The 24,908-nt window shown below is 42.8% G+C and overlaps 5 protein-coding genes across 5 annotated transcripts; all 5 read right to left on the bottom strand.

Moving 5' to 3' along the window:
* Positions 1-146: 146 nt before the first annotated feature.
* LOC104454106 (cytochrome P450 94C1) lies at positions 147-2,132 on the bottom strand. Its single transcript, XM_010068847.3, has one exon. It carries the CDS (start codon positions 2,048-2,050, stop codon positions 512-514), a length of 1,539 nt encoding a protein of 512 aa, XP_010067149.2. The 5' UTR covers positions 2,051-2,132; the 3' UTR covers positions 147-511.
* A 4,593-nt stretch (positions 2,133-6,725) lies between these two features.
* On the bottom strand, positions 6,726-8,017 carry LOC104455801. The gene is made up of 2 exons (XM_010070530.2): positions 7,743-8,017; positions 6,726-7,588 (listed from the first exon to the last, which is right to left on the bottom strand). The coding sequence occupies exons 1-2, from the start codon at positions 7,999-8,001 to the stop codon at positions 6,810-6,812; spliced, it is 1,038 nt and encodes a 345-aa protein (XP_010068832.1). The 5' UTR covers positions 8,002-8,017; the 3' UTR covers positions 6,726-6,809.
* Positions 8,018-11,091: 3,074 nt separating this feature from the next.
* LOC104454103 (GDSL esterase/lipase At5g03610) lies at positions 11,092-13,826 on the bottom strand. Its single transcript, XM_010068844.3, has 5 exons — positions 13,684-13,826; positions 13,366-13,539; positions 12,955-13,229; positions 12,117-12,450; positions 11,092-11,520 (listed from the first exon to the last, which is right to left on the bottom strand). The coding sequence occupies exons 1-5, from the start codon at positions 13,763-13,765 to the stop codon at positions 11,312-11,314; spliced, it is 1,074 nt and encodes a 357-aa protein (XP_010067146.2). The 5' UTR covers positions 13,766-13,826; the 3' UTR covers positions 11,092-11,311.
* A 979-nt stretch (positions 13,827-14,805) lies between these two features.
* Positions 14,806-18,841, bottom strand: LOC104454104 (organelle RRM domain-containing protein 1, chloroplastic). The gene is made up of 9 exons (XM_010068845.3): positions 18,366-18,841; positions 18,161-18,258; positions 17,688-17,922; positions 17,507-17,604; positions 17,343-17,408; positions 15,963-16,052; positions 15,497-15,565; positions 15,312-15,418; positions 14,806-15,222 (listed from the first exon to the last, which is right to left on the bottom strand). The coding sequence occupies exons 1-9, from the start codon at positions 18,710-18,712 to the stop codon at positions 15,145-15,147; spliced, it is 1,188 nt and encodes a 395-aa protein (XP_010067147.3). The 5' UTR covers positions 18,713-18,841; the 3' UTR covers positions 14,806-15,144.
* A 95-nt stretch (positions 18,842-18,936) lies between these two features.
* LOC104454105 (hippocampus abundant transcript-like protein 1) lies at positions 18,937-24,583 on the bottom strand. The gene is made up of 14 exons (XM_010068846.3): positions 23,992-24,583; positions 22,072-22,183; positions 21,554-21,666; positions 21,349-21,471; positions 21,089-21,261; positions 20,852-20,927; positions 20,504-20,590; positions 20,273-20,353; positions 20,155-20,187; positions 20,005-20,058; positions 19,867-19,908; positions 19,522-19,600; positions 19,354-19,424; positions 18,937-19,243 (listed from the first exon to the last, which is right to left on the bottom strand). The coding sequence occupies exons 1-14, from the start codon at positions 24,220-24,222 to the stop codon at positions 19,124-19,126; spliced, it is 1,395 nt and encodes a 464-aa protein (XP_010067148.2). The 5' UTR covers positions 24,223-24,583; the 3' UTR covers positions 18,937-19,123.
* Positions 24,584-24,908: the final 325 nt, after the last annotated feature.

The following is a 24,908-nucleotide window of genomic DNA, read 5'->3' as shown; positions in this document are numbered from 1 at the left end:
CTCAAATAGGATTTCGAAGCCAACGATCCTATGTGCCAATATTTAATTTCTATTCTATAGTTGCATCTTGGATCAATTGCCATTAAATATGTGTACTCTCTCTCTCTCTCTCTCTCTCTCACAAACACACACACACACAAAGGACAGAGGAAGCAAATTTAAAAATTACACCAAAATACATAAAACTAGTAGTTCAGGACTTTTGTGGTAATCAACCAGCTAGTCTCACAAGCTGCATGGTGTCAAAATTTCAATAAATAGACCCCAAAAAAAAGGCACGAAAAAATTTCTGGAACGAGTGATTACTTATAATAAAGCAATTCCCAATTCCGGAATAAGCTACACTGTCACCTTCTGTACCGTGCATCATTTCTTCCTTTTCTTCAACCGTTGTTTTTGGACCACCTTTGCACCTAAAAGGCATCCCTTTCAAAACATTAAAGTTCCTTGCATTCCTCCTCTGTTAGTCACCGAAACTCATCCATCACATAACCGATTACAGGTTGTGAGATCAATTTTCCTCCAGGGGTGGAGCGTCCCCTTTCTTCTTGACCAGAACCTTAACCCCACCCTTCATTATCGCCGTCAGGCCCGGACTGAACCGGGGTCCGCTCGCTGGCGAGACGACCGTAATGTCGAACTTCCGTAAAACTGACAGCGCCACGATTTTCATCTCGACTATGGCCATTTCCTTCCCGAGGCAAACCCTTGATCCGGCTTGAAAGACTGGGTACTTATACGCGTTCGGAGGGCAAAACTTACCGTTTTCGATCCACCTCTCAGGCTTGAATTTCATGCAATCGGGCCCCCAAATTTGGTCCATCCTGGCCATTGCATAAGGGTGGTAAGTAACTCTTGTGCCTTCCTTAACAGTAGTTCCATCAGGAAGTACATCATCCTTTAGGGCAAATTTTGAGTCGAACTGAATGGGAGGGAGTAATCTCAAGCTTTCATATACCACCGCATGCAAATAATGTAGTCCCCTTATTTGCTCAAAACTCGCAAATTCTTGATCCCCATCCATGACTTCCTTCGCCTCGCTCCGAATCCTCGACACGGTCTCGGGATGTTTCCCGAGCAGCCAGAAGAAGGCGGACAATGCCGAGGCCATCGTGTCCTGACCGGCTAGGATGAAGCTAATGACAATGTCTACCAAAAACTTGTCGTCATTGACGCAAGCCATGAATCTCGAAAGGAGATCTTGGTGGTTGGAAAACCCTAACTTCCTCTTCTGCGATATGACATCCTTTGCAAGGACTTTGACTACTTTGATAGCATCATTGAGTTTCTTCTCCGAGCCGACGTTAAGTAGCCGCTTCATCTTCCACACTAATGGAGTGATTGCGAGCGCTCGCTCCGCCGATAACTTTGTCGCGAGGTTGAACGACTCGGCAAAGCTGGAAATGGGCATGGAAGACTCAAGGCACCCCGGGTCTACCCCAAAAGAAAAATTACAAATGTTATCGAAAGAGAACCTCTGGAAGACGTCCTGTAGATCCAGGATCTTCTTCCCGTCCTCAGCCGCCGCCGACAAAAGCGGGAGGAGCCGGGTCTCAATCTCTTTCGTGACGGTTTTGTACGCGTGGGACCGGATAGCGATGCTCCCAAGCTCGAGGCTCGCCATCTTCCTCTGGAACATCCACCAATCTCCGTCGACGTTGAAAATGCCTTTGCCGAGGAAATCACCGAGGATCATAGAGAAAGGCTTCCCTTTCGGGTAATTGTTGAATCTGGTCTTGAGCATGTACTCAACCACCACCGGATTCGCGGTGATGACGTTGCCGAGAACATGGATGTGAATGGTCTGGGATGGAGATTTCTTGAGGAGGTGAGTGTACCAATCGCAGAGGTTATCGAATTCATTTGCCCAGCTAGACGTACGATAACTATCACAAATGTGACATCGGCATAAAAGCCTACGTCTCGAAAACCAGAGAAATTTACAGAAGATCAAAGCTACAGAGATGGTGAGCAGCAAAAGAGAGAGGACGAAGAAGAAGCAAGAAGAAGTTTGAAGCCTGTGAAGCCATGAGATTCCTGTGGACTCCATTGATGATATTTCTCAACAAATATCAAAGGAGGATTCACATTGGGAAGGAAAATTTCACGTGGGTAGCTGCAAATTAGAGTGAAAGATCTCTGATTTTATAGGAGAACCCTAAGGTCTTCGAGAAACAGAGAAATAATTTGTAATAATATCGCTTTATTTTTGCGTGATTTGGTCAAGTTGTAATAGTAGTCTTAGGAGATTTTGGCACATGGGCTAAAGGGACATAAGCTGTGGATTAAACAATGTTTAGGTTCGGAAAGGTGCACCAACCTGAACTGCGAAAATAAATAATTAAACCCTACGTAGTATTATTTAGCATCATAATGTAATCTATATTTAGAAACATCGCTTTGCTTTTGGTGGCAATGGGACTAGCGGTGGATGGCTCGGGGCCGTAGGACGACAGAAGAGCCGACATGCACGTGTCAGCTGGAGGAGAAGTGGAAATTAATGTTTTAGAGATCATTATATCCACAAAATTAAGCATATTGTGAAATAAAATAATCCCCACAATTAGATCTATAAATTCTTTTATTAAGTGAAGTGCTCACATGGACGTGTCAGCTAGAGGAGGAGTTAGAGAAAAATTTAGTAATTTATTCGTTTCATAATTAAGAAGATTGTTAAAAGAAAAAATCAATCCCAATTTTAAATGGGTTTTCGTATAAGTTATTTTCAATTGATATTTCGTAATTCGTCGACCGGAATATTATCAATAAATGCGACGATGTTTTATGCTAACCACCATGGGAGCATCTTCGCGGAAATTGCACTCCTGATAACTATTTTTAACGTCTTATGGTTTGGTAAAGTATGGCCAATTAATTAGTGTTGACTTGGGAAAATAGATATTAAATGCGCAATTTAATTACGACCTACCTTAATCAAATTACCAAATATAGTGCGCTAAGCATTTGATTCCAAGTTAGGTGATTGGTCCCATTTAGCAACACACGACCCACCAACGCGCCCATGTTGCCCGTGCCACTATCTCATGAGCCATAATCCGTTTGCCAGATCCAAGTAACTCTGCTAGATCCAATTCGACGGTTCATATGAACACCGGAGCGCATGCGGTCCTGATATTCAATGTTGGGATAGGTTAGACGACGAGTCGTCATCGGCGTGACCCTTCACCAATGAACCATAGTCCCTATCTCACTTGAGATAGGATGTTTGATGAATCGATGCTTCACCATGCATGGAAAGCTCACGAGTCGTTATCATGGCCAACGAGAATTAGCACGTACAAAATAGGAATCGGATAAAGTTGCAATTGATTGTCTGGATGATTAGGTGAAATGGCGTAGCAAGAGTATATCGGCTAGTTTCTTTCATATCCGAAGCGATGGAGAGATTTTTCGGTTCTCGATAAGCGTCGTTTGTTTCCAAAATGTCTAAAAGAGGGATGGGGAAAATTAAAGCGGTTAACAAAAGAATTACTAGTGAAAGTGAATCTACATATTAAAGAATGGATAATCACGTAAATGATTCTTAAATTTTGATTCAATGTGCAATGCAACTCTTAATTTTTTTATTTGTTAAATTTGGTCCATGACCGATAACCCGATCTTTTTAATTTATTTAATATAATCCTTAAAATTTTTATACATGTTCAATTTAATTTCTGAATTATATGAAGTTGTTCAATATTATATCTGAACTTGAACTAATAGAATGACAATATTAAATATTTTCATATAGTTTAAGAACTAAATTAAATATATAGCAAAAATTCTAAGATTACGTTGAACAAACTAAAAATTCAGTGATAATATTGCATATTAAGTTAAAGTTTATGAACTATCAAATAAAAAAATTATAAATTACATTGAATAAATTAATATTTGGAGACTTCATGGGACCATTTGTATCATTTTCCCATTAAAGAACCACAAATTTGCATGTGAAAATCATAATTGGGTTGCATTTGGAACCATGTGGGGGCACGAGGCTTTCCAAGCAGTACGGGGAAACGTGGTCAAACTTCATAAAAATATATAAATCGTTTATAAAATCAATGCATCTAGAACTTGTCATTTAAATTCGATCTCATCGCCACTGCTAACTCTTCAAATTAAACTAAGGGGATAATATTAAGAAAAGAGAAGATAGATAAACAAATGAACGAACCGCTGATTTTTCCTGAATCGAAGGTGAAGTCGGTCGTATTAAATTTCTATTTTTATGATGCATGGTTGCATACGTGATATCTTGATTTGACACGTCATGGGTTGCGTCATCGTCGCCCCCTGCATGCCATCCCCACATATTTGTTGTCCAATAATTCTTTTCGTTCATAGTACAAAGATAATTGCCCTAACGAAATGGACGTTTCGCAATTAATTTCCAATAATTATAGATACTACAAGAAAAAAAAAAGCTCTATTGTTCATTTAATTTTTCAATTCTCTGCATTTTTATCTCCATGTGGGGGCATCTGTTGTTTAGGAAAATAAATTTAAAAAAAAAAATACAATTTGGAATGCAAGCTATCTTTTGCATGCCATTGTGTATGTTAATCCAAGCGAGACATGTCATCAAGTGTGATATCGCACTCTGCTTATATATTTGGGCCCCGTTTGTTTTTGCAAAGAATATGATATTTCTAAAAAGTATTTTTCAGAAAGTCATTTTCTAAGAAAATAATAATATTTTTTGGTATTTGACTAAAAGTTAAAAATGAACTAGAAAATATTCTGTTATTTTTTTTTTTTGTCAATCCTACTCTATTCCTACTTTACACTCACTCTTAGACTTTTGCTCTGCCTCTTGTAGGGCGTGGGAGTCGAAACCCACTCCTGAAACTTACGCTCTCCCACCCCATTCCCCCTAAGAAGGTGGAGATTTGAACCCCTCACTTCCCCCTTCCATGTTGGAAGGGTGGACATTAGGGCGAATCCCAATGGTTAAATATTCTGTTGTTTGATATGCGTTGTTAGAGTGCTAATAACTTGTGTATGTGTAGCCAAAGAATTAGGTTCAGGCACTAGAGTCCCATATTTGACATCGATGGATCTTGACTAGGGCACTAGGGATCAAGGTATGGGCACCTAGGTCATAGGCATGACCTTTGTGTATTTAGGCTTAGTTTGGGAATCTGAGGCTCTAGTGCCAGGATCCTATGCTCAGCTTTTGTGGACTGAGATCCAAGTGTTGGGGAATTGGGCACAAGCACCGAGGTTCCTGCCCGACCTTGATGAATCCGAGGGCAAGCAAGCACTGGGAATCTAGGCACGAGCATTGACATTGCAAGCATAGTTCTAAGTTACAAAAATTCGTCCTGGTCGCTGGGAATCAACATTGGAATTTTGGTGCCCAAGCGTAGGATTTCAATAGTCATATTTTGAGAAACGATGTCTGACTTTTTGAAAAGGAAATTATTATCCAAAATTTAAGAATAGATTTTCCGTTGAATAAAAAGTATTTTATGTCGATTGATGAGGGAGCTATTTTTCACGAAACAAATGAAACATTGATACAATGCTTTATCTAATTCCAAAAGAAAATAAGATTTGTTCCCCATTTTTTCCGAGTTGGAAATTTCCAATAGCCAAATTTTATGAAGGTTTTGTGGTACTGTTGTCTTTTTTTTTTTAATCGTTCATTTTCATTGTGATATATGCTTTATATATATATATATATATATATATATATATATATATATATTATTGTTGCTCCAATGAAGACATTCTGAAATTTTTTTCAGTTATATGACCAAAAAACCTGATTTTTCGCCATAAAATTTGCTTGCTTTTGACTTACTCCAGAATCTAAACGTCAGGGCTTAGCTAGCTGGATTCCCTCTAAAATAATGAAGGTCTGGGAGTCCTTTTCCTCACCGGCATCCTGATGTGAGGGGGCCAAAAAAAAAAGAAAAAACCTAATTCTTCCATTCTGACACAATAATTAAAACTCATCATTAGAAAATTTTAGGTGTTACTACTATTAATTGCCCCTAAAGGGCCATAATTGAAGAAGCAAATGGATTGACTGGCAAAATGCAAGTTATCGTTTCATTCAGCAACGTCAGGACAACAATTGATTTACAAAATTGTTTGGCAAATATAAAGAGATAAGACTTGACAATGAGTACTTGTAAGAATATGTGTCGTGTCGCGTTGTTTTTTAATGTAGACCACCAAAGCTTTAAGCTTCTTCGGAGTGAAGCGATGTTCGTCGATTTTAAAGAGTAAAAATTGACCCTACCATTGTCATCTCAGACCTACGTACTCCGGTTTCGATTAGAAAAAACTTATCCTTCCCGATTAAATATAAAATCATGCTCACCGGCGTTTCCTGGGGCGCAAAATGCGCCTACCTATTATGATCCCACAAAAAGAAAAAGAAAAAAAAAAAGTCGGTTGTTTTTATAATTCAAAGGCAATGATCACCTGAATTACGGATCTTGTCCATGTGACTCTTGAGGTCTTCTCCTCGTGGTTTTAATAGATGTGAAAATTGCCAATTTGGTCAGGCGGCATACCAACATTTATTTAGAATGTGTTGAATATATGCTCCCCTCTTAGAAAAATTTAATATTTTTTTATATATAAATCAAGATGCAGTTATATTCCAATTTTTTCTTTTTCAATTCATCAGAAGACTCTCCTTTTTCTTTTTCTTTTCTGTTAACCCTAGCATATGACAAAATTAAGCGGAGCAAGATGGATGACATAAGTTGCAACTTTATTTTGTAATTGTATTATTCATAGGAGATTCATAGTCATTTCGACATCTCCGATGATCATTTCACTTTTCACTTCCTACAAACCATCCCCGACCCCTCGATCCCGCTCTTGCAAAGCAAGCTTTCGAGTCCGTGGCCGTTGCTGGTAGCCGGAAGAGGTTGCCCGAACCGCGACACCAGGCAGTCGGTCGCAAATATGCTCGAGGTCGCGTACTTGTTCGCGCCGCCCATCACCGGCATCACTGCGTCAGCCCTGGCCTTGCTCACGTAGTTCTTCCTGTAAGTCTGGCCAAGCACCCCGTCCACGAAGTCGGTGAGGTTGTAGAACTTGAACCCTAGCTCTAGGTGGGCGAAGCAGTCGTCGTCCGTGATGTTATACCCGTGGACCCTCGATTCCTCCGCCGTTATCGGGACAACCGTCATTGTGATCCTGAAGTTGTTTTCCACCTCGACCGTGAGGCCGTTGGTCTCGCCAGAGCGGGAGATGGACAAGGCCGGCGAGGACGCCGCCGCCAGGGACCGCCACGTATAGCCTTCCTTGGGTGGGAGCGAGACAGGCGCGCCGTCAAGGATTACGTTGAGGTGGTCGACCCTGTCGTCCCATGTCGAGGCCCTCTTCGCGCCGACGAGGAGATTGTGTGAGCCGAAGACGATGCCGATAGATTGGACCCAAGTGAAGTCCCTCTTGAGGCTAGGGTTTCGTTTGCCGATGAAGTGGGCGTTGATATGGAAGTTGGGGTCCGAGACCAAGCAGAAGTTCCTATCTTTCTGGCCATGGAAGAAGAATGTGTTGCCATCTCCACCTACGAACCGCGGGTCTTGACATACAGCACCGGGATAATTGCAACCTACCGTAGTTGCAAGGATTCATTAAGAAAAATTTAATTAGCGAAAATTCATCCAAGAAGCGAACATCAGTACAGTCGAAAGATCGAGATACACCATGTTATACAGCATGTTAATAATTTCAGAGGATATACGTCGAGATCGCGTGTCACTTACTGCAGACGGGTCTGCATAGGTTGCAATCCACGAAACAACTAGTCGGGCAGGCCAAGGGGCAAGTAAACCACATCAAGAAACACCTCCCGAAAAAAGGCAGGCGGCACCGGACCCTCCGAAAATTCAGCCTGTTGTCGGCCTTGATTTCGAGACCGGGCAAGGCTGATGATGACAGTGATTGCCACGGGAAGAAGATCAAAACGATCATGACCCAGAAGCTCAAGCTTTTGAATCCCATGAGCCTATGCAGATTAGCCATGTTGGGAGAAGTTTATGCGAGGAGGAAATGGAATGTTGTCGATGTTGGTTTCAATGTTATTGAGCCGCTTTTATAGTTACTAATCAGCCCTATGCTGGTTTAGCTTGTGTTTTACTCTGTGGACGTATGCATGAGATTTGGTCATTAGCTTAGGTGAAGTTCTTGTGAGCTCCCTCTTCGAAAACATGACCCTTCTCCGGTTGTTCAGCAAAGAAAATGGTGTATATACACAACGGATGAGATATTATGGAGAAGTTACTTTGACTACTAGTTATTTTAATCTTTCTATGGTCTTTTGGAGTGAACAAGACTCGTCATTCGAGCCTCGCAATTCATGTATGGCATCAAATAAGAGGTATGCTCACTAATCATGTCCCAATGCCTAACTGATCCCCGAGATCACTCCTATCAATTTGCCCTTTTCTTTATTGATTTGTTGTTTTATATACCGCGGATTCATCGGAAGATGCACAAGATCCTCGTTCATGGTCGAGTGAAGGGACGATTCTACCATTAAGAATCAAGGCCAGACTTCACTTTGAAATATATGGTCATGGATTCGAGTAGGGGTGTGCATGGTCCGGGCGGGCGGTTCCCGACCTAGAACCGGGAACCGCCCGCTAAGGACCGGTTCCGAAAAATTGGAACCGGGATCCACCCGTTTGTTGCATGGATCCACCCGGGAACTGGACCGCCGGTCCGGTCCGGTTCTTGGGTGGATCCGTGGAACCGATATTGACACGAAACAATTTTGGTTTTCAACATGAATGACTACGTGACATCAAAGCAAGCCAAAAAAGAAAAACCAAATTTAAGTACGTGGAACAAAAATTCATTTGTTGCAACTATAAATGCAACCAATGAAGGATTGGATGTACGTAAGTTGATATAGAGGTAGAGAGAGTAGTAAGTGTTCAGGAAAAATGGGTCTCTCTTAAAGCTATGAACTGGACATATCCCTCATAAGGTTCGGCAAAATATCACAAGTCGCACAAACAAATCAAAGGAGGTGAAATGAGGCACCATCCAAACAAATGAAAACAAAAGAAGTGCAACTAAACAAGACTTTATTGAATACATCACCTTCATCATTATATTAATAAATAAACTAAACAACCAAAAAGCATAAGAATTCCCCAATATTCAGCTTTGTATTCATCCTCGGTAGAAACAATTGCCACAAAACAATTGCTTTGTATTCAATTTTAGTAATTTTTTTTTAATATTAAAAGGGAACCGGTCCAGTCCGGGTGGGCGGATCCGCCCATGGAACCGGGAACCGGACCGGTTCCCAAAAATTGGAACCGGGAACCGGACCGGTTCCCTCAAGAACCGCCGGTTCCGGGCGGTTCCGGTCCGGTTCCGGGCGGTCCGGGCGGTTCCCGGGTATTTTGCACACCCCTAGATTCGAGTCTTACTGATTCTACCTCTACCTTGGGACCTCTTGCCATAAGTGATGCATCCAAACTTCAACTGTAGATTAGTCACCTCTAGTTGGTCAACTTAGAACATCTTTTTTGCTCACTGTACTTTCATTGGGAATAAAACATCAGTCTTCAAACGAGTTTTTGGCGCGTTGGAAAGAAAGGGAAAAGATTGTGAATCATTCGTTCGTCATGACAGGTTCTCAAATTCTCCAGTCGTGAAGATGCATGCACTTCGCTTTGCAAGTTGGGCTAGAAAATGCTCGTGGTTGCACCGGAAGACAGAAACATTACCTCGCTCTTTTCAGTTAAGAAAGAGATGAACAGTGACGAGTGAAGAAGACCGGGATCAGAATCATGGAATAATTGTGGATAATGTCTGAAACAGGAACATGATATTGATAAGCACGAAAAGCAGATATTATTCTCCTCCATGCAAGTGCACTCCGCAAATGGACATTATTCAAATACTGCATGAATTCCCACTACAGGATATAGATTCGGGCCAGAACCGAAAGAAGAAAATTGAACTGTGACAATTTAATCAGGCATATACGCACGTCCAAGTGGCTCTTTCTGCTTCGTTATATATTTCAGTTCAGGTTGGTCCAAGCTCATCAATAATTACTTCTAACAGAAAAAAAGAGAAGCTCTCTGCAGAGAACTAAGAAGCCACCATATATGTCAGGGCTGTCAGGTGCCAATTGTCAAGTCACAACCGAGGCAGCGCCACCCCGCCTCCTCCACGTGGAGAGGAGGCCTGGCTTGGGAACGAGGAGGTTGGAGACCATTCAAGAAGAGGGCGACGCAGTTCAGATCCATCATCATCAGATCAGCTCCAACAACTTGAAGCCATCTGCTGCTGGTTTCAGCCCTTTTGCCAAGGTTGATTTCCCTCCTAATAAAAAGCAGAGCTCCTCCAATTATGCTGTAGCTAATTGATGGGAAGAAAAATAATTGTGTTGAATTTTCTGAAGATCTTTGTGGTCTACTAAGTTGCATCTGATATTGATATCTTCTTCTTGTTATCTGTAATTTACCTAGTCATGAAAACAAGTATAAGCTCGAATAATATAGTCCCTCTTCGCTATTATTACTCACGGTCATAGACCCTACAAATGGGAAGTCCATGTTTTACGCTACTGAAACTGAGACCGGGTGACAGCATGGCAGTCCCTAAAGGCAGAAAAACTGTACCTAATCATGGTCGGCGACAGAATCTTGCCTGTCGTGAATACCTGTGCCTCTACGGCCAACTAGGGGCGGTTTACAGCGTTTCAGACAGTGGCTATCGATCTCTCCAGGACAGCTTGGCCGCCGCTTGACCCTTGGACAGCGGCGGCCTGTTCAACTCCTAGATCTCTGAATTGGGGACAATAGAGCCACCCCAAAAAGTAGGAAATTTTTTGGGATCCTGATTGTCCTGTAGTGGTTTTCAAAGTTCCGGTCCTGGGATGAATTGCTTATGCTATAACTGCGGATCTTGAATTCCTTACAATAACACACGAAGCAATTTTTTTGTATCACGAGTATATTAAAGCGATTTAACCAAGTAAATTCTTACATTGATGTGCCCAAGGAATGATGCTTTGCAATTGCATCCAAGGTAAAGCAATTATATACTTGAATAAATGATCCTTTGTTCACTGGTATCACTCATGCAACGGGAGTTCAAAGCTTTTCGATAGTATGCATGGTTTCTGGCCAAAAGTAGTTGATCCAAAGGTCTAATAAGCAGCACAAAAGCTTAAAACACTTGGTACTTGATTTCTTGATTTCATACATCAATCACACTGGCCATTCAATCCAGAAATTAGCTAATAGTTTGGTGCGGGTTGACTGACAGATGATTACTCACATATATGCATTTATAATATCTTGTACTGTTACAAAAGACGGTGGAGAGAAGAATGCAGAAAAGAGTAAACGGCGTGCCATCCATTCTGAGAAGGGTGGATGTTGTCCCAGAAAAACGATGTCTCCGGATGGTTGCACAATGCGTAGTTCTTCACTCCTTTGTCGCCTATGTTGCCACATGAGTAACCCTCTGTCACACCAACACAGCATGGCTTCAATGGATTCTCACTTAAATTGCCTGCTTTCATTGAAGGGGAAGAGAAAGGAAGGTGGCATGTTAGCTAGCTGTCATCTGTTATTTTGGTACACCTGGTCCCAGCAATTATAATCTCACCAACACAACGTGTTTTTCCCCCATATTTTGGGAGTTTTAGTTGGTTGAGTTAATCGTTAGGTTCCACTTAGATAATGATCCTCATCTATCACTCATCAATCAGTTAAGAACCCAATCCTAGATGTCCTTGGAACAGTCCTGTGCTGTGATGTGTTGTGGCACCTCGCGACAGTTGAGGCGCTCTTTCACATTGTAGCTATGACGAGAACATTGTACTGAACAGACCTTTAGAATCGAAGCTTAAAAGATGCAAATGAAAAGAGCTAATAGCCTGTATCCTCTTTCGAATCTAAAGTTGAGTTCGAGTTACTTTAGAGCATCTAACCGGATCATGCTTGAGTTTTTGAAAATACTCGATGAGCTTGATAGGAAATTAGAAGCCATGAATTATAAGTGACTGGAGGGCATTGTCAAAACCCATGTAGAGATGGCCTTAGGAGAGTACCCAAAAAGAACGTTCAAAGAAAATGCAATTATGAAAAGTGATGAAAGTTAATTACCCGATTGGTGTCGTAGCACATTCAGAGCAGAGACAAAGGCACTGTGGAGGTCCAAGATCACAAGGGCGGACGACGACGATGGCGACGACGGCCCCATCATGCTCTCATTCTTCTTCAGCTCTTGCAGAGATCGGCGCAACTGGTGGTTGTGAAGCCGAGTTATGGAGTTCCAATTTGAGCTGCAATTCTTGAACGAAGAGACAGCGGTGATCTGAGGCAAACACCCCAGTGGCTCTAATGCTGTGACCGCTATTTTGCCGACTCCTAAGCCTTTAATGCGCTTCAGGTTGTAGACTAGCTGGTCGATGACCGATGTGATGAAAGACGGCAGCTCCTGCATCATTCAAGTGGTGACAATGTTACATAAGCCATCCATTTCGATTGCTGAGGATGAAAGTTTCCATATCTATATCTATTCCAGGATCTAGACCTCAGAGTCAGTAAACATCTCATATGTGGATATGGCACGGGTAGGATTACCAACAGTGTAACCCTGGCCGCCTAATATATTCGAAACTCAGCAAGTTACGCAAATAAAAGTTGATAAATTACTACAAAACTTTGTAATTTGCAAATTACAAAAATGTCGATAATTTCATAAAATGGTACGAACGCTTGTTAAAACTTACCAACGGGAAAATAATTATTAGGAGCTCAGTTACCTTGTACGTCCAAATTCCGCAATGACAGACCTAAACTCAAGAGTACGTGCACAGACGACCCACCACTCTACGTTTACCGGTCAACACGGCAATACAAGTAGCTCACCAACTCACCCGGATTCAGCAATGGCATAAGTATTTTCTTCAAACAGCAAAGGACGTGGAAAAGAACTCACCTCTTGGTTGCCATTCTTCATAGTGAAAGCGGCATAATCATTCCCGGCAAGCGAGACCAGGGCGACGGAGGAACTGAGGTCCTGTTTGGTGTAGACATTCTGTTCGACCGAGCTTTGGAAATAATCGATTTGGGTGGTCATGTTTGGTTCTCTGGCCATGGTGTCAAACACGCCTGTCCCCCCAAATGCGAAGTTCATCCCATGTTGCAGCAGAGTCTTGTTCACGTCGTTTCTCCATGTATAGGGCTGAGGAGACTCTATACCCAAAAAGGATGCTGCCCAAAAGAAGAAAATGACAATGAGGATAACGAGCATTTAGAAAAGGAACTTTGTATGGTCCAACTAGACACAAATTCGTAAGATCACAGTCGAAGAGAGATAGAGAGAAAGAGAGAGAGAGAGGTGTCTGACCAACATAATCGGTCAACACAAGGCCGTCAGAGAAGCGGCCGGACGGTTCCCCTGGGAAAGTGGAGCCATAAGGCGGGTGCCACCCACCGCTCGATTTCTCGGTGTTTCCGGTGTCGGCGTAGGAGTCCCCGAAGACGAACAGCCGTTGCGGAGACACCTTCTCTAGGCCACCTTCTGCAGCATCCATACAAATGGGAGAAGAAAGACATAGACCATCAGGAATAGAAGTCTAGAATTTGAAAGTTGCAATGAAATGAAAAGCAGCTAAAATAAAGATGAAGATCTCTTTTCTTGCTTCGCCTTGTTCTTAGGACTGACCTGAAGAAGAGACCCAAGGAAGGAAAGAAGAAGAGCAGGAGAGAACGAGACAGAAGAAAAGCAAATCTCTTTGCTTCTCCATTAGGGGAGTTGGAGAAGGCAAAATAATCTCTGAGCCACGTACTTATGCGAGGATTAGCATGTTGCCTCATCGCCCTATTTTCAGGTCAGCATTGCTAGTTATATTAAGACCGGTTTACACAGTTCTATGTATTGACGTGGCATATCGCAAGTGGTCATGCACAATAGCCAATAACAACATATCACGTCACTTGGTTTTGGGTTCTGTAAATCAGTTTTAGGCTCCATTTAAAAATAAATGATTTGAACAACATTTTCCCAAAATAAAGTATTCTTCATTAATTTTTTTAAATATTCTCTAAATTATTTATTTTTCACAAAAAACAATATCAGAAATTAAATATACATTTGGTTATTCCTCTTCAAATTTAATTGACCATGAACCGTGTGATCTAAGTTGTCAAATTCAATGGGTCTCACGTGAAGCCAATTAAGACCGTCGCAATTTCGACAAGTGGACCAATCATTTATCTTTGAATTCCTTCTTCAAATCGAGTCTTCTCAGCAGTTGCAGAAAGAAATGCAGACTGCCTTTGCCTTTGAGACGACGCCACGCATCGGTCTTCCAACAAGGTGTGGTTGAGCGGTGCTCGTACCTGCAAAACCAGGGGCACCATGTTTCCTGGTCAGGCGAGCAACTCTAGAATTCCCCTACCACTTACCCAAGTTGCTTCCGGAATGTGTCCACGACGTTACCAGTGGGATTCGTCTTTTTTTAATTTTAATTCTTTTGGCCAAAACTAATGTTAGTACGGCCAGCGATTTTTCGTAGTGAGGCCTTTCGTGAATTACGATAAGTTGAACCCCTTCCCAAGGGTTTGTCGGCCGCGGGGTGTGGTAACTGACGCCCAGAAGAAGGCGTTTCATTTTGGTCCACCTTCTACACGTACCGGATTGGCCATCTATGTTGGATAAACATGAAGAGACGGTCACCAGTTTTTTGACTTGTCAAATCTGGAAGCTGGAACATGCCCCCCTTTCGACATTTAACAATACATCCGCCATTATCAAGGGTCACATTAGAGACCATTGTACACACACTAACGTTGAACTTATCTTCAATAAATCCGAAGATTGAGTACCAAGAAAAACGACTGATTCGAACACGAATGAAATCTGACGAGAAATAAGGAAATTTCGTGAGTGAAGTATACACGAAGTCCCGGCCAAGAATGTCATGACTCAAAATGCCTAGCACAACATGAGAACGCCACCCGACAGCGGACTCCAAGATCTTCACGAGAACTTGCACTTTGGAGGCATGATGCACCAAGAATGTGAATAAATTGAGAACGGGCTGGATGGAGCAAAACTGTTATCGTGACTGCAGGAGTTTAAACAATAAATAAATGAAAGCCCTAATTCTCTCTCTCTAGTAGCTTATCTGGGGCGGCCTCTGCTGTGGCGTGGTGGGTTACTCTTTGCAACATCAACGACTATCATCCAGCCATTTATGATCTGCAACCATCAACAAGGATGACTTAAAAATGTATGCACAAGCACGAAGCACATAATAACTAAACACGAGGATGTTGCGTAAAATCTACCTTGCCATTCATCTCTTTCAGTGCTGCACTTGCAGCTTCCTCCGTAGTATACTCAACAAAAGCAAATCCTTTTGACCTTTTTGATATCTTGTCCATTATGATTTTCACTACAGGAGAGAGTTAATCAGCACAAACATCCTGCCTAATCACCAATGAGATGAACTGGCGGAAGTATAAAAGAGTACCTTCCACAAGATCCCCGAAGCCTTCAAATGCAGCTCGTAATGTTTTCTCAGATGTGTAAAATGAGAGACCTGTTAGCCAAGAAATAGCAGAGAACCACATTCATGAAGTCATAAGGGCCAAAGAGAACTTTGCACAGTGGTAAAATGACTAGTGAAGAGGACTCTGTAAAAAAGCTGATAATGCTCTCATAAAACAGAGGTTTTGTGGTTGCAGAAGGGATTTGATGCAATGGTAATGACTAATGATAGTCAGGCCCAATACTTGCATGATCCAAAAGGCTCCCATTGAAATTTTTAGTTCTTCCATTTAATGAGGAGGCTCCAAGTGACTTTCTGTGTTTCAAATAGCAGGAAACTAGATATGATCTGTACACATCACAAAGAATTGATATGTCTACATTCTACATAAAAGAGAGACGATTCATAAAAATTGAATGACAATGAAATAGAAAGATTTAAAGCTTACCAGTTACAAAAAGTTTCTTTGTTCTTATAGGGGATGTATGATCTGCTCCAGAGGACGCTGCTGAACCTGTAGCATTCTGCAAATTGCTACCTGAAAAGACAGATAATTGGTGCATCAGGTAAATGTAATGTTGTTCTGCTGCAAAATTGTCCATTTTGAATCAGAAAACATGACAAAAACTATGTTTGCAAGTTATTCTACACATCATTATCATAAATCCAAGATTGGTGGGTTAGTAGTGCACTTGGAATCAGAAATGTGGAGAAACTTTGTACATCATGATCAAGTTCTTCTACACACATTTTGAGCCCAGAATTGGTGGGTTGAGTCCAAAGTTCACTTTCAAATGAATTTATATTCAAATGGGTGCTGATGGGGTCGTCTTCATCCCAACGTGCCTAAGTCGAACCAACCCTAAATTGCATCCTTCTGCTGTTCTCTCCTATAAATTATGAGCTTATCAACAAACTTGTTATGGATTTCATCTTAAAAAATCCGTTTATCCAGAAAGTGACTTCATGAGACAAATTAAAACATTTCAAAACTCTCCCAAAAAAATTGTCATGTCAATTAAGCCACATCCTTAGTTTCGGGACTCCAAGTCATTTTCGACATACATCCAATTTACCATCGGCATAAACGTTAAGAGATAGAATATTCAAGCAAAGTTTGACAAAACCAGGCTCTGATATTTCATGATCATACTATCAATCAGTATTTAGTATTTGGCACAAACAAATGACCTTGGAAGATCCTATAACCTAGACAGAGTCAAATATCAACTTTGCAAAAGCATCTGGAGTGACAACAAATTTGGTAACTCTACCCCACTGAACCAGAAGCCAAACCAAACGTGATTCTGAACTTTCCTTGGATCACATTAACTGGTGCATATTCTCCAGTAGAAAAGCTGTAACGGGTCCCCTATTCCTTATAGGATATTCTTAAACTTCATGGAGCAGTTGTCAAAAAAAGAGGTTAAACAAGAATTTGTTAAAGGAACTTTAGGGACAGTTTGGCTTTAAATATGCTGCTAGATCTTTTAGCATATGACAACAATTCCACACAACAGACATTTAGAAAGGCTATTTTTGGGCACAATGGAGTCTTCTCTAAGCCAATAGATCTTTCTATGATGACTTTGGTTTCCAAAAGAGTTCTGCTATCCTGAGAACCAAAAACTCAAAAAGAATGGGGCTTCTCACTTCCGTGTTCATCCAGGTTCCCACTATAGAACAAAATAGAAAAATTCCAGCTCCTTAGAACCGAAATGCCTAAGGACAATTAAGGTACTAAAAGGAAAAGGGCATAACACATGCAGCTTCACTTCTAAGAACACTTGCAGAACCAAGTTAAATAATTAAGAAGAAAAGGTCTAACCTCCATAATCCTTTATCTCAGATTTATAATTCTCATCTGGTTGAACAGATAGAACGCCAGGGATATCTGAATCACAATGGAGCAACTGCTCAGAAGTTAGAAAGACGGCAAAGAGACACAAAAACAGTATTTAGCGAAGCGAGTAGGCAGGAGGTTGTACTCACCAGCTAGCTCTCTTGCACATTCTTCATCTATTTCACAACAGAAACCATAGTCGGATAGCCAGGAAACGTGATAAATACACATCTGCGCATCCTTCTCACTGAGAAATATGGGATTCGGTCAGGGTATAACAGCAAAACAAGACTGCTGAAAGCGAGCTCATGCTCAACGGAAACTACTTACTTCCCAAGAACCTTGGCCAATATTTGAGCATAATAATCGACCATCTGTGCCTTAGTAACCACTCCGACTCCTGGTTTGTCCACCCGGACAAGCCATTGTTTAGTAGTCCCCAATGGAAACAGCCATGGGTTTCCAATGTTTGGGTCAGACAAGTAACCGGGTTGCCTGTCCGAGAAATCCTCTTTTGCTGATATATAATCCGGATCAGGCTTAACTGCTAAAACTCCAGGTACGCCTACATGATAAATGCGCATATCAATCAGACCCTCCTACCTATCAGGAGCTAGTACTGATCATAATTCGGTGGGTACTTTATAGATAACTGGGATTGCCATAGACAACAGCACGAGCACAGTCAATGCGAAAACACCGAAAGGCAGTGACGCACTCCTATGCAAGCTGAAGCGCATTTCAATTTTTTCTAAGGAGAATTTTTACAAACAGAGAGGAGGCAAGAAATGAAAGGAACGCACGGGCGAGCTGGCGAGCCGTATCTTCATCGACCTCGCAACGAAATCCGAAGGGGATTTCACGGGAAGCGTCGTACATGCACATCTGAGCATCCCTCTCGCTGTTCCAAAAACCCCCGCGCCCACACATCATCAAAGCCAAAACACCGCATCAGAAAGCGAGCCGCACCGCGACGAAAGTTAAGAGGCGCGAGAAAATGGACGTCACCTGCCGAGAACTCTCCGGAGCACGCCGACGTAGAAATCGACGACCTCGGGCTTCGAATCCCGCCCCGCCGGAGGAGCGTCGGTGGAGACCAGCCAGCGGCGGAGCTCCCGGGAGACGGAATCGGAAGAGAGATAAGGGAGGGGAGGAGATGAGGAGGAGGAGGCTGAAGTCGAAGAGGCGGAGGCAGAGGGGAGACGGCGGCGAGGAGAGAGAGCGAGATTGAAGCTGAACGAAGAAGAAGCGGCGGAGACGGTGCGCCGGGGTAGAAAGAGAGTCTTGTCGCGAGGCCGTTTGGGCGGTAGCGAGGCGGCGACGGCGACGGCGACGGCGGAGGAAGCAGCGTCCATGGCTGCCGGACTACGGCGACATTCAGAACCAATGAAAATCTTCTCTCTCTCTTTCCTGGAGATAGATATTGTGCGCGCGCGCGATTTTGCCTTCAATCTTTTTTTTTTAACCTTTTTTTTTTGGCAGGTTCGTTCATTATCCACGTCAGCCAAGAAAAGAATGATAATTTTCGGACAGGAACGCTTGCAAAAACTGAAGTTGAATCAGGAGTTGACGCTAGACCGAAGGAAGATTCTCAGTAGATAGAGAGAAGGAAGAATAAAAGGGAAGGATGGAAGTTACAGCAAAAATTGACGGCAGAGGTTGCTATTATAGCACTCTAGGACCATGTACAAATTATAGTGTACACATTCCTCTCTACAGAGAAGACTACTAATGTGGCTGTACAGTTGGGGGTGTTCAGTTTATCCTCAGCTCGAGCACTGGGCGTCGCGCAGGAGCGGAGCCTCCAGGTTGTCCTCTGGGTCGGGCGTGTCCTGCCTCGGGCTCTCTTCCGGTTTGAGCATGCAGGCGTAGCACAGGGCTATTACCTGATGCAAATTGCAATCGCAAACCAGCTCTAATTGTTAGCGGGGATGTTTGTGTATACCTAGCAACAGACTTTTGTACATAGAGAGAGAGAGGGGGGTTGAGGCTTTACCATGCAGATAGATGCGCAGACGATGCTGAAGCCCTTGCAGTCGAAGGGGGCGCTCTTAGAGATGAACCATGCTGGTCATCAATGTAATATCGAGTTAGCCACTGAAGGAAATGCAGTCGTTCCTGCATTACTTGGGAAAAATTTAGGGTCGGGAGAAAAGCATCTTACAAGTTAATGGACTCATGGCGAGAGGCGACAGCAAGCTCGCTATGGACTGCACACCAGCAATGAATCCCTGCGCCTTTCCCTGCATGCACACAGGTATCTCTCGTAAGACCTTCAGTCACTCACCTATGAAGGTTATGCATAATTTATCACCAGCACAACAGTTCAAACTCGGTGAGTTATCCATTGACTAAGTCACGAATGCCTTCCCTAGCAAATAGATTCACTTCTCAATTAAGATTTCTTAAGTTCCATATGCTGCTTAACGAAGAATTGAAAGTCGTGTAAGTTTTCTCTGAAATCAAACAGCAATCTAAAGCCACAATTAGATTGAGAAGTGTTTCTCACCTGATCAGCGGAAGTTGATGCTTTTGAAATGATAGCATACGTCTGCACAAGACAGGTTGACAGACACGACAATCAGACAATAAGAAAGATGTTCTATTAACAAAGGATGAAATGTAAATTAAAAGTAAAAGCACTAACCGAGGGTTTGACAAGTATGTAGATGACTCCAAAAGAGGCACTCAAATAAGGTACCTGCATCATGGAAAATTATCATCTTTCAGTGATGAACTTTTACTTCCTGGGAGAGCTAAAAGTACAAATTCATCAATTTCAGAAAGGAGCACATACCCATGGTGCCCATGCAAATCCATATAGCAGTGCCTGCACAGGAAGCCATCCAACGAGGCAATTATTTTATGGCCTTTTAGAAACGGGGTAGAACACTCACAGATCCAAATTGACTTACATATGCAATTGATGAGAGTAATGCTGCGCATAGTATCACTTTCTCTCCGACCAGAGGAATGACTAGAGGAAGCACCACCACCTGCATCAGATGTAAGCAAGCATACCGAGTCCAGTTACTTCCTAGTCAAAAGGCTGTCAAAAAATTGTCTCTGGCGTCGATTGCTGTGAATACAAATCCAGCTAACTTAGCAACAAACTGATAAATAAACAAAATGCAAGAAGGACGAACCTGAGAAACTATTGAACCTATTCCCACCATCATAAGGATTTCTGAGAATTGGTTCTTGTTGTAGCCAAAAGCTGCCTTGAGATAGTACTGTGTCAATAAAACAGCAAAGCATTTAGACTTTTAAGGAAATCTTAGCTCCCGAATTTCCCTATAATCTAGTCCTCTTCTTCATACATTGCTTTCACTCCAGGCACCATTCTCCCCTAATGTTCAAATGGGTGTAGCCCCATGTCGAAGCACGAATTTATCAATTCCAATAACAACAAAGACCTCATTTATAAGGATGATGAAAATCAAACCATAAAGTAAGATGAAAATTCGTTGGAGAAAGATCCACATAAATCTTACCAGCAAGACACTGCTGATCCCTGACATTCCCAACTCATAGAAGAAAGAAACGAGAGAAATGCCTCTGAGTGCAGGGCTGCAGAGAAAAATGAGAACCTTTAGGCACAGACACAACATAACCATGATTTCCACAGATACAGAGGTGTGGATAGATTGAAAATTACTTGGTCAAGAACAGAACTATTCAGGACAATAAAGGGATTCGTAATAAATATATGGCTGATCAGCGTGATGTACCTGCTTGCTACTATTGTTGCTGCATTTCTCATTGACGTGTACCTCTTATGCAAAACCTTGGCTATTTTACCCAGAGTTGATGAATCTTGGTCCTGCTTTGGAGTAGATTTTACTGTCTCACGCAGAAACAGTTGTATGTAAACTGGGCATAATATCAGCAGCGCTATGGAAACCTGAAAGAAGAAAGGCACCAGCATAATGAGGGCGAGCAGTACATAAAGCGCATTCATGAAGTGAAAAATCAGGTTGTACCATCATACATGAAAGATGTACTTCTCCGGAAGAAAACGAGCCAGCACGTTCCCAAGGACATGAGAAGCAGAAAAAAGACCCGTTATCCAACTAAATGCCGCAGCTCTCTTGCTGTCCTCGATGACGTCGGCCTACTAGAAGGAAAGACCATGTAAATTGCAACACCCTCATACCAAAATTTGCAGAACGGCAGAATCTCGACAATATGCTTACCGCATATGCAACGGAAATGCAGAATATACTGCCTTGACTTATGATGTAAGAAACCGTGCGGATCGCATAGTAAGCGTACACGAACTCCTTGGACTGATTCATGGCGAGAAGAGCTGGAGCACGAGTGTAGATTCAGGTCATTGATTTGAGTGAAAGATGTTTCCTTTCAAGATTCTGGATAACTAGATAAAAGTTACACAAATACAGCAAAAGAATCATCTTTTTAATTAGTTTTTGGCTGATCAAGATTGAATGTGGGTTCTAAGTTTCAGTGTTTCACTATCCTTCATGCCAATTTATCATAGGAAAAAGAAAGATCAAAATTCAATTGAAGAGACAACGACATCATACAATATGCAATCCTAGCATTTTTTATGTTCTGGTGAATCACTCACAAGTAACACTGCCTTGGTCTACCTCGCAGCAAAGTAGAGACGGTGTTCAAGCATTACAAGCAGCATGCAGCATCAACGCATGGAAGCAAGTCGTGATATTAAAGAATGTACTTCAATCCTTACCAAAAGGGAAGATGGTGGTTGACAGGGTGAGAAGGAGCATTGGTTTACGCCCACATTCGTCTGCAAGCTGACCCAAGAGTGGAAGCACCACCATCTTGAACACCCCAACGACCTGAAAAAACAGGAACAGAAAGCACAAGCAAACGGTAAGTAAACCAGCTTACGACCATGTCCGCTATACGGTTTAACCTCATCCGATCCCAAGGCCATCTTTCCAAGAGCATCAAAAGCCGAAACTTCACAGTTCCAACGCTGAATCATTCTCAAGATTCCAAAACACTAATAAGTTCCCAAATGAACGAAATATGGAAATGCCAATGTAAACAAAAGGTTCCTGAACAGGCCCGCTCGATGAACAGGAGCTGTCTGTGCAAGGAGCTGGCTAAACTAGCTAGTGGAATTCAGCCACAAAAACTTCGCCTTTAACACTCCTCGTGGGTGGAAAAGCAAGTGGGACAATTCGACCACATTCTTTTCTCTCTCAACTTTTGAGCTTTCGAGTCAGGATTTCCAGCGAAATTCACGAGCTTTTTTACAGGCCCGCTCTTTAAGAAAAGCTCAAGCTGGCCCACGTTCGGGCTGGCGGACGAAGATATCAACCGTCCATCGCACCGCAGTCTCGTTTTCATTACTTCCTTTGCCGTATAAGGAAAGCCAGAAACAGTACGATGAAGTGATCCATTGCTGCCGACCGATTGAAACCACCGGAAGAAAAATCGCATTTAAAACGTTCGCGTTAACGAATATCATCAAGCACCATCGACACTTATCGAGCATGCTTCGTCCTTATAGTGAGAAATGTCCATTTAAGAGTACTCAATCACATCAAGTAATCAAAAAGAATGCAAACGAAAGTTTGATCACAATCTTTTGGGCAGTTAAAACTCCGATTTGCCTCGTTGGCCCTTGTTGTATAGTGATTGATTTTCTCACATCTTTCATTGACAATAAAATAAAAATAAAAAATAAAAAAAAAAAAAAAAAAACAAGTTCTCCTATGTGGTCCATAAGATAATTTCATTTTTACCTTCTTTTCTATAGACTTTTCTCTGAATTGAGTCTGGACCGACGTCCTAATTTGAGTCATTATTATATAGACAAGATACATGCACTCAGATAGACAAAAGTTGTGTGAATTCGATTTACAAAGAAAATGGGAAAATTTTTCATAAAAAATCCTTACTTTTTCTCGACGTGAGTCGGTAAAGACCGAAAGAAATTTCGACCTCTGATATTTAAGATTTTTAGTGGATTATATCTTCGGATGGACTTTTCGCCTGGTCGGCCGATCCCAAAATTCTCAAAATCCATCCCACGGGGCCGACATATTATTTTCTTTTATGGGGCAACACATTTTTGTATTCCGTTAAACAAATTTAATCTTGAATAATATCTTATCTTACTAAATCGGATCAAAGGTTATTCCTTGTTGCGGCACACCACGTGATCGAGCTGTAAATCGGATAGCTTCTCAGCGTCCCGCTCTGACGTCGCTGTCGTCACCTTGGTAAGAAAAAAAAACCCATCCACGTCGCATTCGAAGCGCACACGACAACGAACCAAGACACGACGACGTAAGCGCACACGACATCGAACCAAGACACGACGGCGTCTTACGGCGTCGCGAGCCGATCGGTCCGAATCGAATCGCCCCGTTTTGTCCGCGCGCGGACGATCGGACCGCCCACGAGCGAAGCGGCTCCCCGCGAACGAAATCTCGACCGTTCACGCGATCGGGAGCGATCTCGTCTCCTTCGCTAATCACATCGGAGCAGCCATTCGGACGAGATTGTCGCACGACGCAGAGCCGTCGGGATCGAGCAAAGGCGTAGCGTCATCACGCAACCGAGACGCGCCCTGCATCGCGAGCGCAGAGAGAGAGAGAGAGAGAGAGGGGAGAGATGATGGGTTTGATCGTACCGTCTGTTGGATGCCGTTGATGTAGATGGCCTGAGAACAGGTGGACTGGCCGGGGCAGAGGGCGGAGGTGGTGACGTCGACGAGGACGGAGACCGTCATCTCCTCGGCGATCCAGTGCACGCAGAGCGGCAGCAGCAGTTGCACCAGCGGCCTCAGCTCCCTCCACCCTCCTCCTCCTCCTCCTCCTCCTCCTCCTCCGCCTCTACCGCAGTTCCTCTTCTCCACCGCCATTTCTCAGGGTTCCCGCAAAAAGCTAATGACCGGAACGCGGCGCGATCGGATTCTCGAGAAAGCTCGAGAGAGGATGAGGACGAAGACGGTGATGGTGGTGATGATGGTGATGATGAGGATGGCGACAGGGAGCGGTTGGTGGTGAGAGGTGGAGGGCGAGCATAAATAGAGGGGTGGGAAAGGGAGCGAGCGAGGAGAGCGAGGAGAGCGCGGGGTGGCGCGTGCGGGGCGGTCGGCGTTCGTGTGCCGCCTACCCGCCGGCGTGTGTTCTCTCCATGTTCGCCTCTGCAACTCTCTCTCTCTCTCTTTTGCAGAGGGTGTGGGACTGATGATGATGATGAGGTTGCTTTTTTTTGCCCTTTCCTTTTGCCCTTTTATATTGGGCAAGCCGAGAACGGTATCTTCTCCTGGGATTTTGCTTAAATTTCCGCATTTCGTGCGGCTGTCTCAATGAAAGTTACGACGTTTCGTGCATCGGTCGGACGTCCCCATCGCCAAACAAAGTTTCTAAATCTAATGCTCCCGTGAACTCTCCGTATATTTCTTTATACGTAGTTACGACGATCGGCGTATTTGATGATGTATTATGAGTTGGTAAAGATTTTAGAATATTTGACAATGGTCTCATCAAATTTTACATTCCATGATGTGATTATATCTTTTACGTTTCCAATTAAATATATTCA

Source organism: Eucalyptus grandis, chromosome 7, assembly GCF_016545825.1.
Source record: "Eucalyptus grandis isolate ANBG69807.140 chromosome 7, ASM1654582v1, whole genome shotgun sequence".
Classification (NCBI taxonomy): domain Eukaryota; kingdom Viridiplantae; phylum Streptophyta; class Magnoliopsida; order Myrtales; family Myrtaceae; genus Eucalyptus; species Eucalyptus grandis.
Note: the sequence above shows the minus strand (reverse complement) of the source record. Positions and strands in the feature narration are given on the sequence as shown.

What these genes read in the sequence shown, in the direction of transcription:
- LOC104454106 (XM_010068847.3), bottom strand. Translation starts at nt 2,050, where the DNA reads ATGGAGTCCACAGGAATCTCATGGCTTCACAGGCTTCAAACTTCTTCT.
- LOC104454105 (XM_010068846.3), bottom strand. Translation starts at nt 24,222, where the DNA reads ATGGCGGTGGAGAAGAGGAACTGCGGTAGAGGCGGAGGAGGAGGAGGA. An exon ending in GCAACAATAGTAGCAAGCAG is followed by an intron (nt 20,928 to 21,088) that starts GTACATCACGCT and finishes TTTTCTCTGCAG; the next exon opens with CCCTGCACTCAGAGGCATTT. An exon ending in ACATACTTGTCAAACCCTCG is followed by an intron (nt 19,909 to 20,004) that starts GTTAGTGCTTTT and finishes TGTCTTGTGCAG; the next exon opens with ACGTATGCTATCATTTCAAA.
- LOC104454103 (XM_010068844.3), bottom strand. Translation starts at nt 13,765, where the DNA reads ATGGAGAAGCAAAGAGATTTGCTTTTCTTCTGTCTCGTTCTCTCCTGC. An exon ending in TCCTTGGGTCTCTTCTTCAG is followed by an intron (nt 13,540 to 13,683) that starts GTCAGTCCTAAG and finishes TGGATGCTGCAG; the next exon opens with AAGGTGGCCTAGAGAAGGTG. An exon ending in TGTGTTGACCGATTATGTTG is followed by an intron (nt 13,230 to 13,365) that starts GTCAGACACCTC and finishes TCTTTTGGGCAG; the next exon opens with CATCCTTTTTGGGTATAGAG.
- LOC104455801 (XM_010070530.2), bottom strand. Translation starts at nt 8,001, where the DNA reads ATGGCTAATCTGCATAGGCTCATGGGATTCAAAAGCTTGAGCTTCTGG. An exon ending in CCTATGCAGACCCGTCTGCA is followed by an intron (nt 7,589 to 7,742) that starts GTAAGTGACACG and finishes CAACTACGGTAG; the next exon opens with GTTGCAATTATCCCGGTGCT.
- LOC104454104 (XM_010068845.3), bottom strand. Translation starts at nt 18,712, where the DNA reads ATGGACGCTGCTTCCTCCGCCGTCGCCGTCGCCGTCGCCGCCTCGCTA. An exon ending in ATGTGCAAGAGAGCTAGCTG is followed by an intron (nt 17,409 to 17,506) that starts GTGAGTACAACC and finishes ATTGTGATTCAG; the next exon opens with ATATCCCTGGCGTTCTATCT. An exon ending in AAAGAAACTTTTTGTAACTG is followed by an intron (nt 15,566 to 15,962) that starts GTAAGCTTTAAA and finishes CTTGGCTAACAG; the next exon opens with GTCTCTCATTTTACACATCT.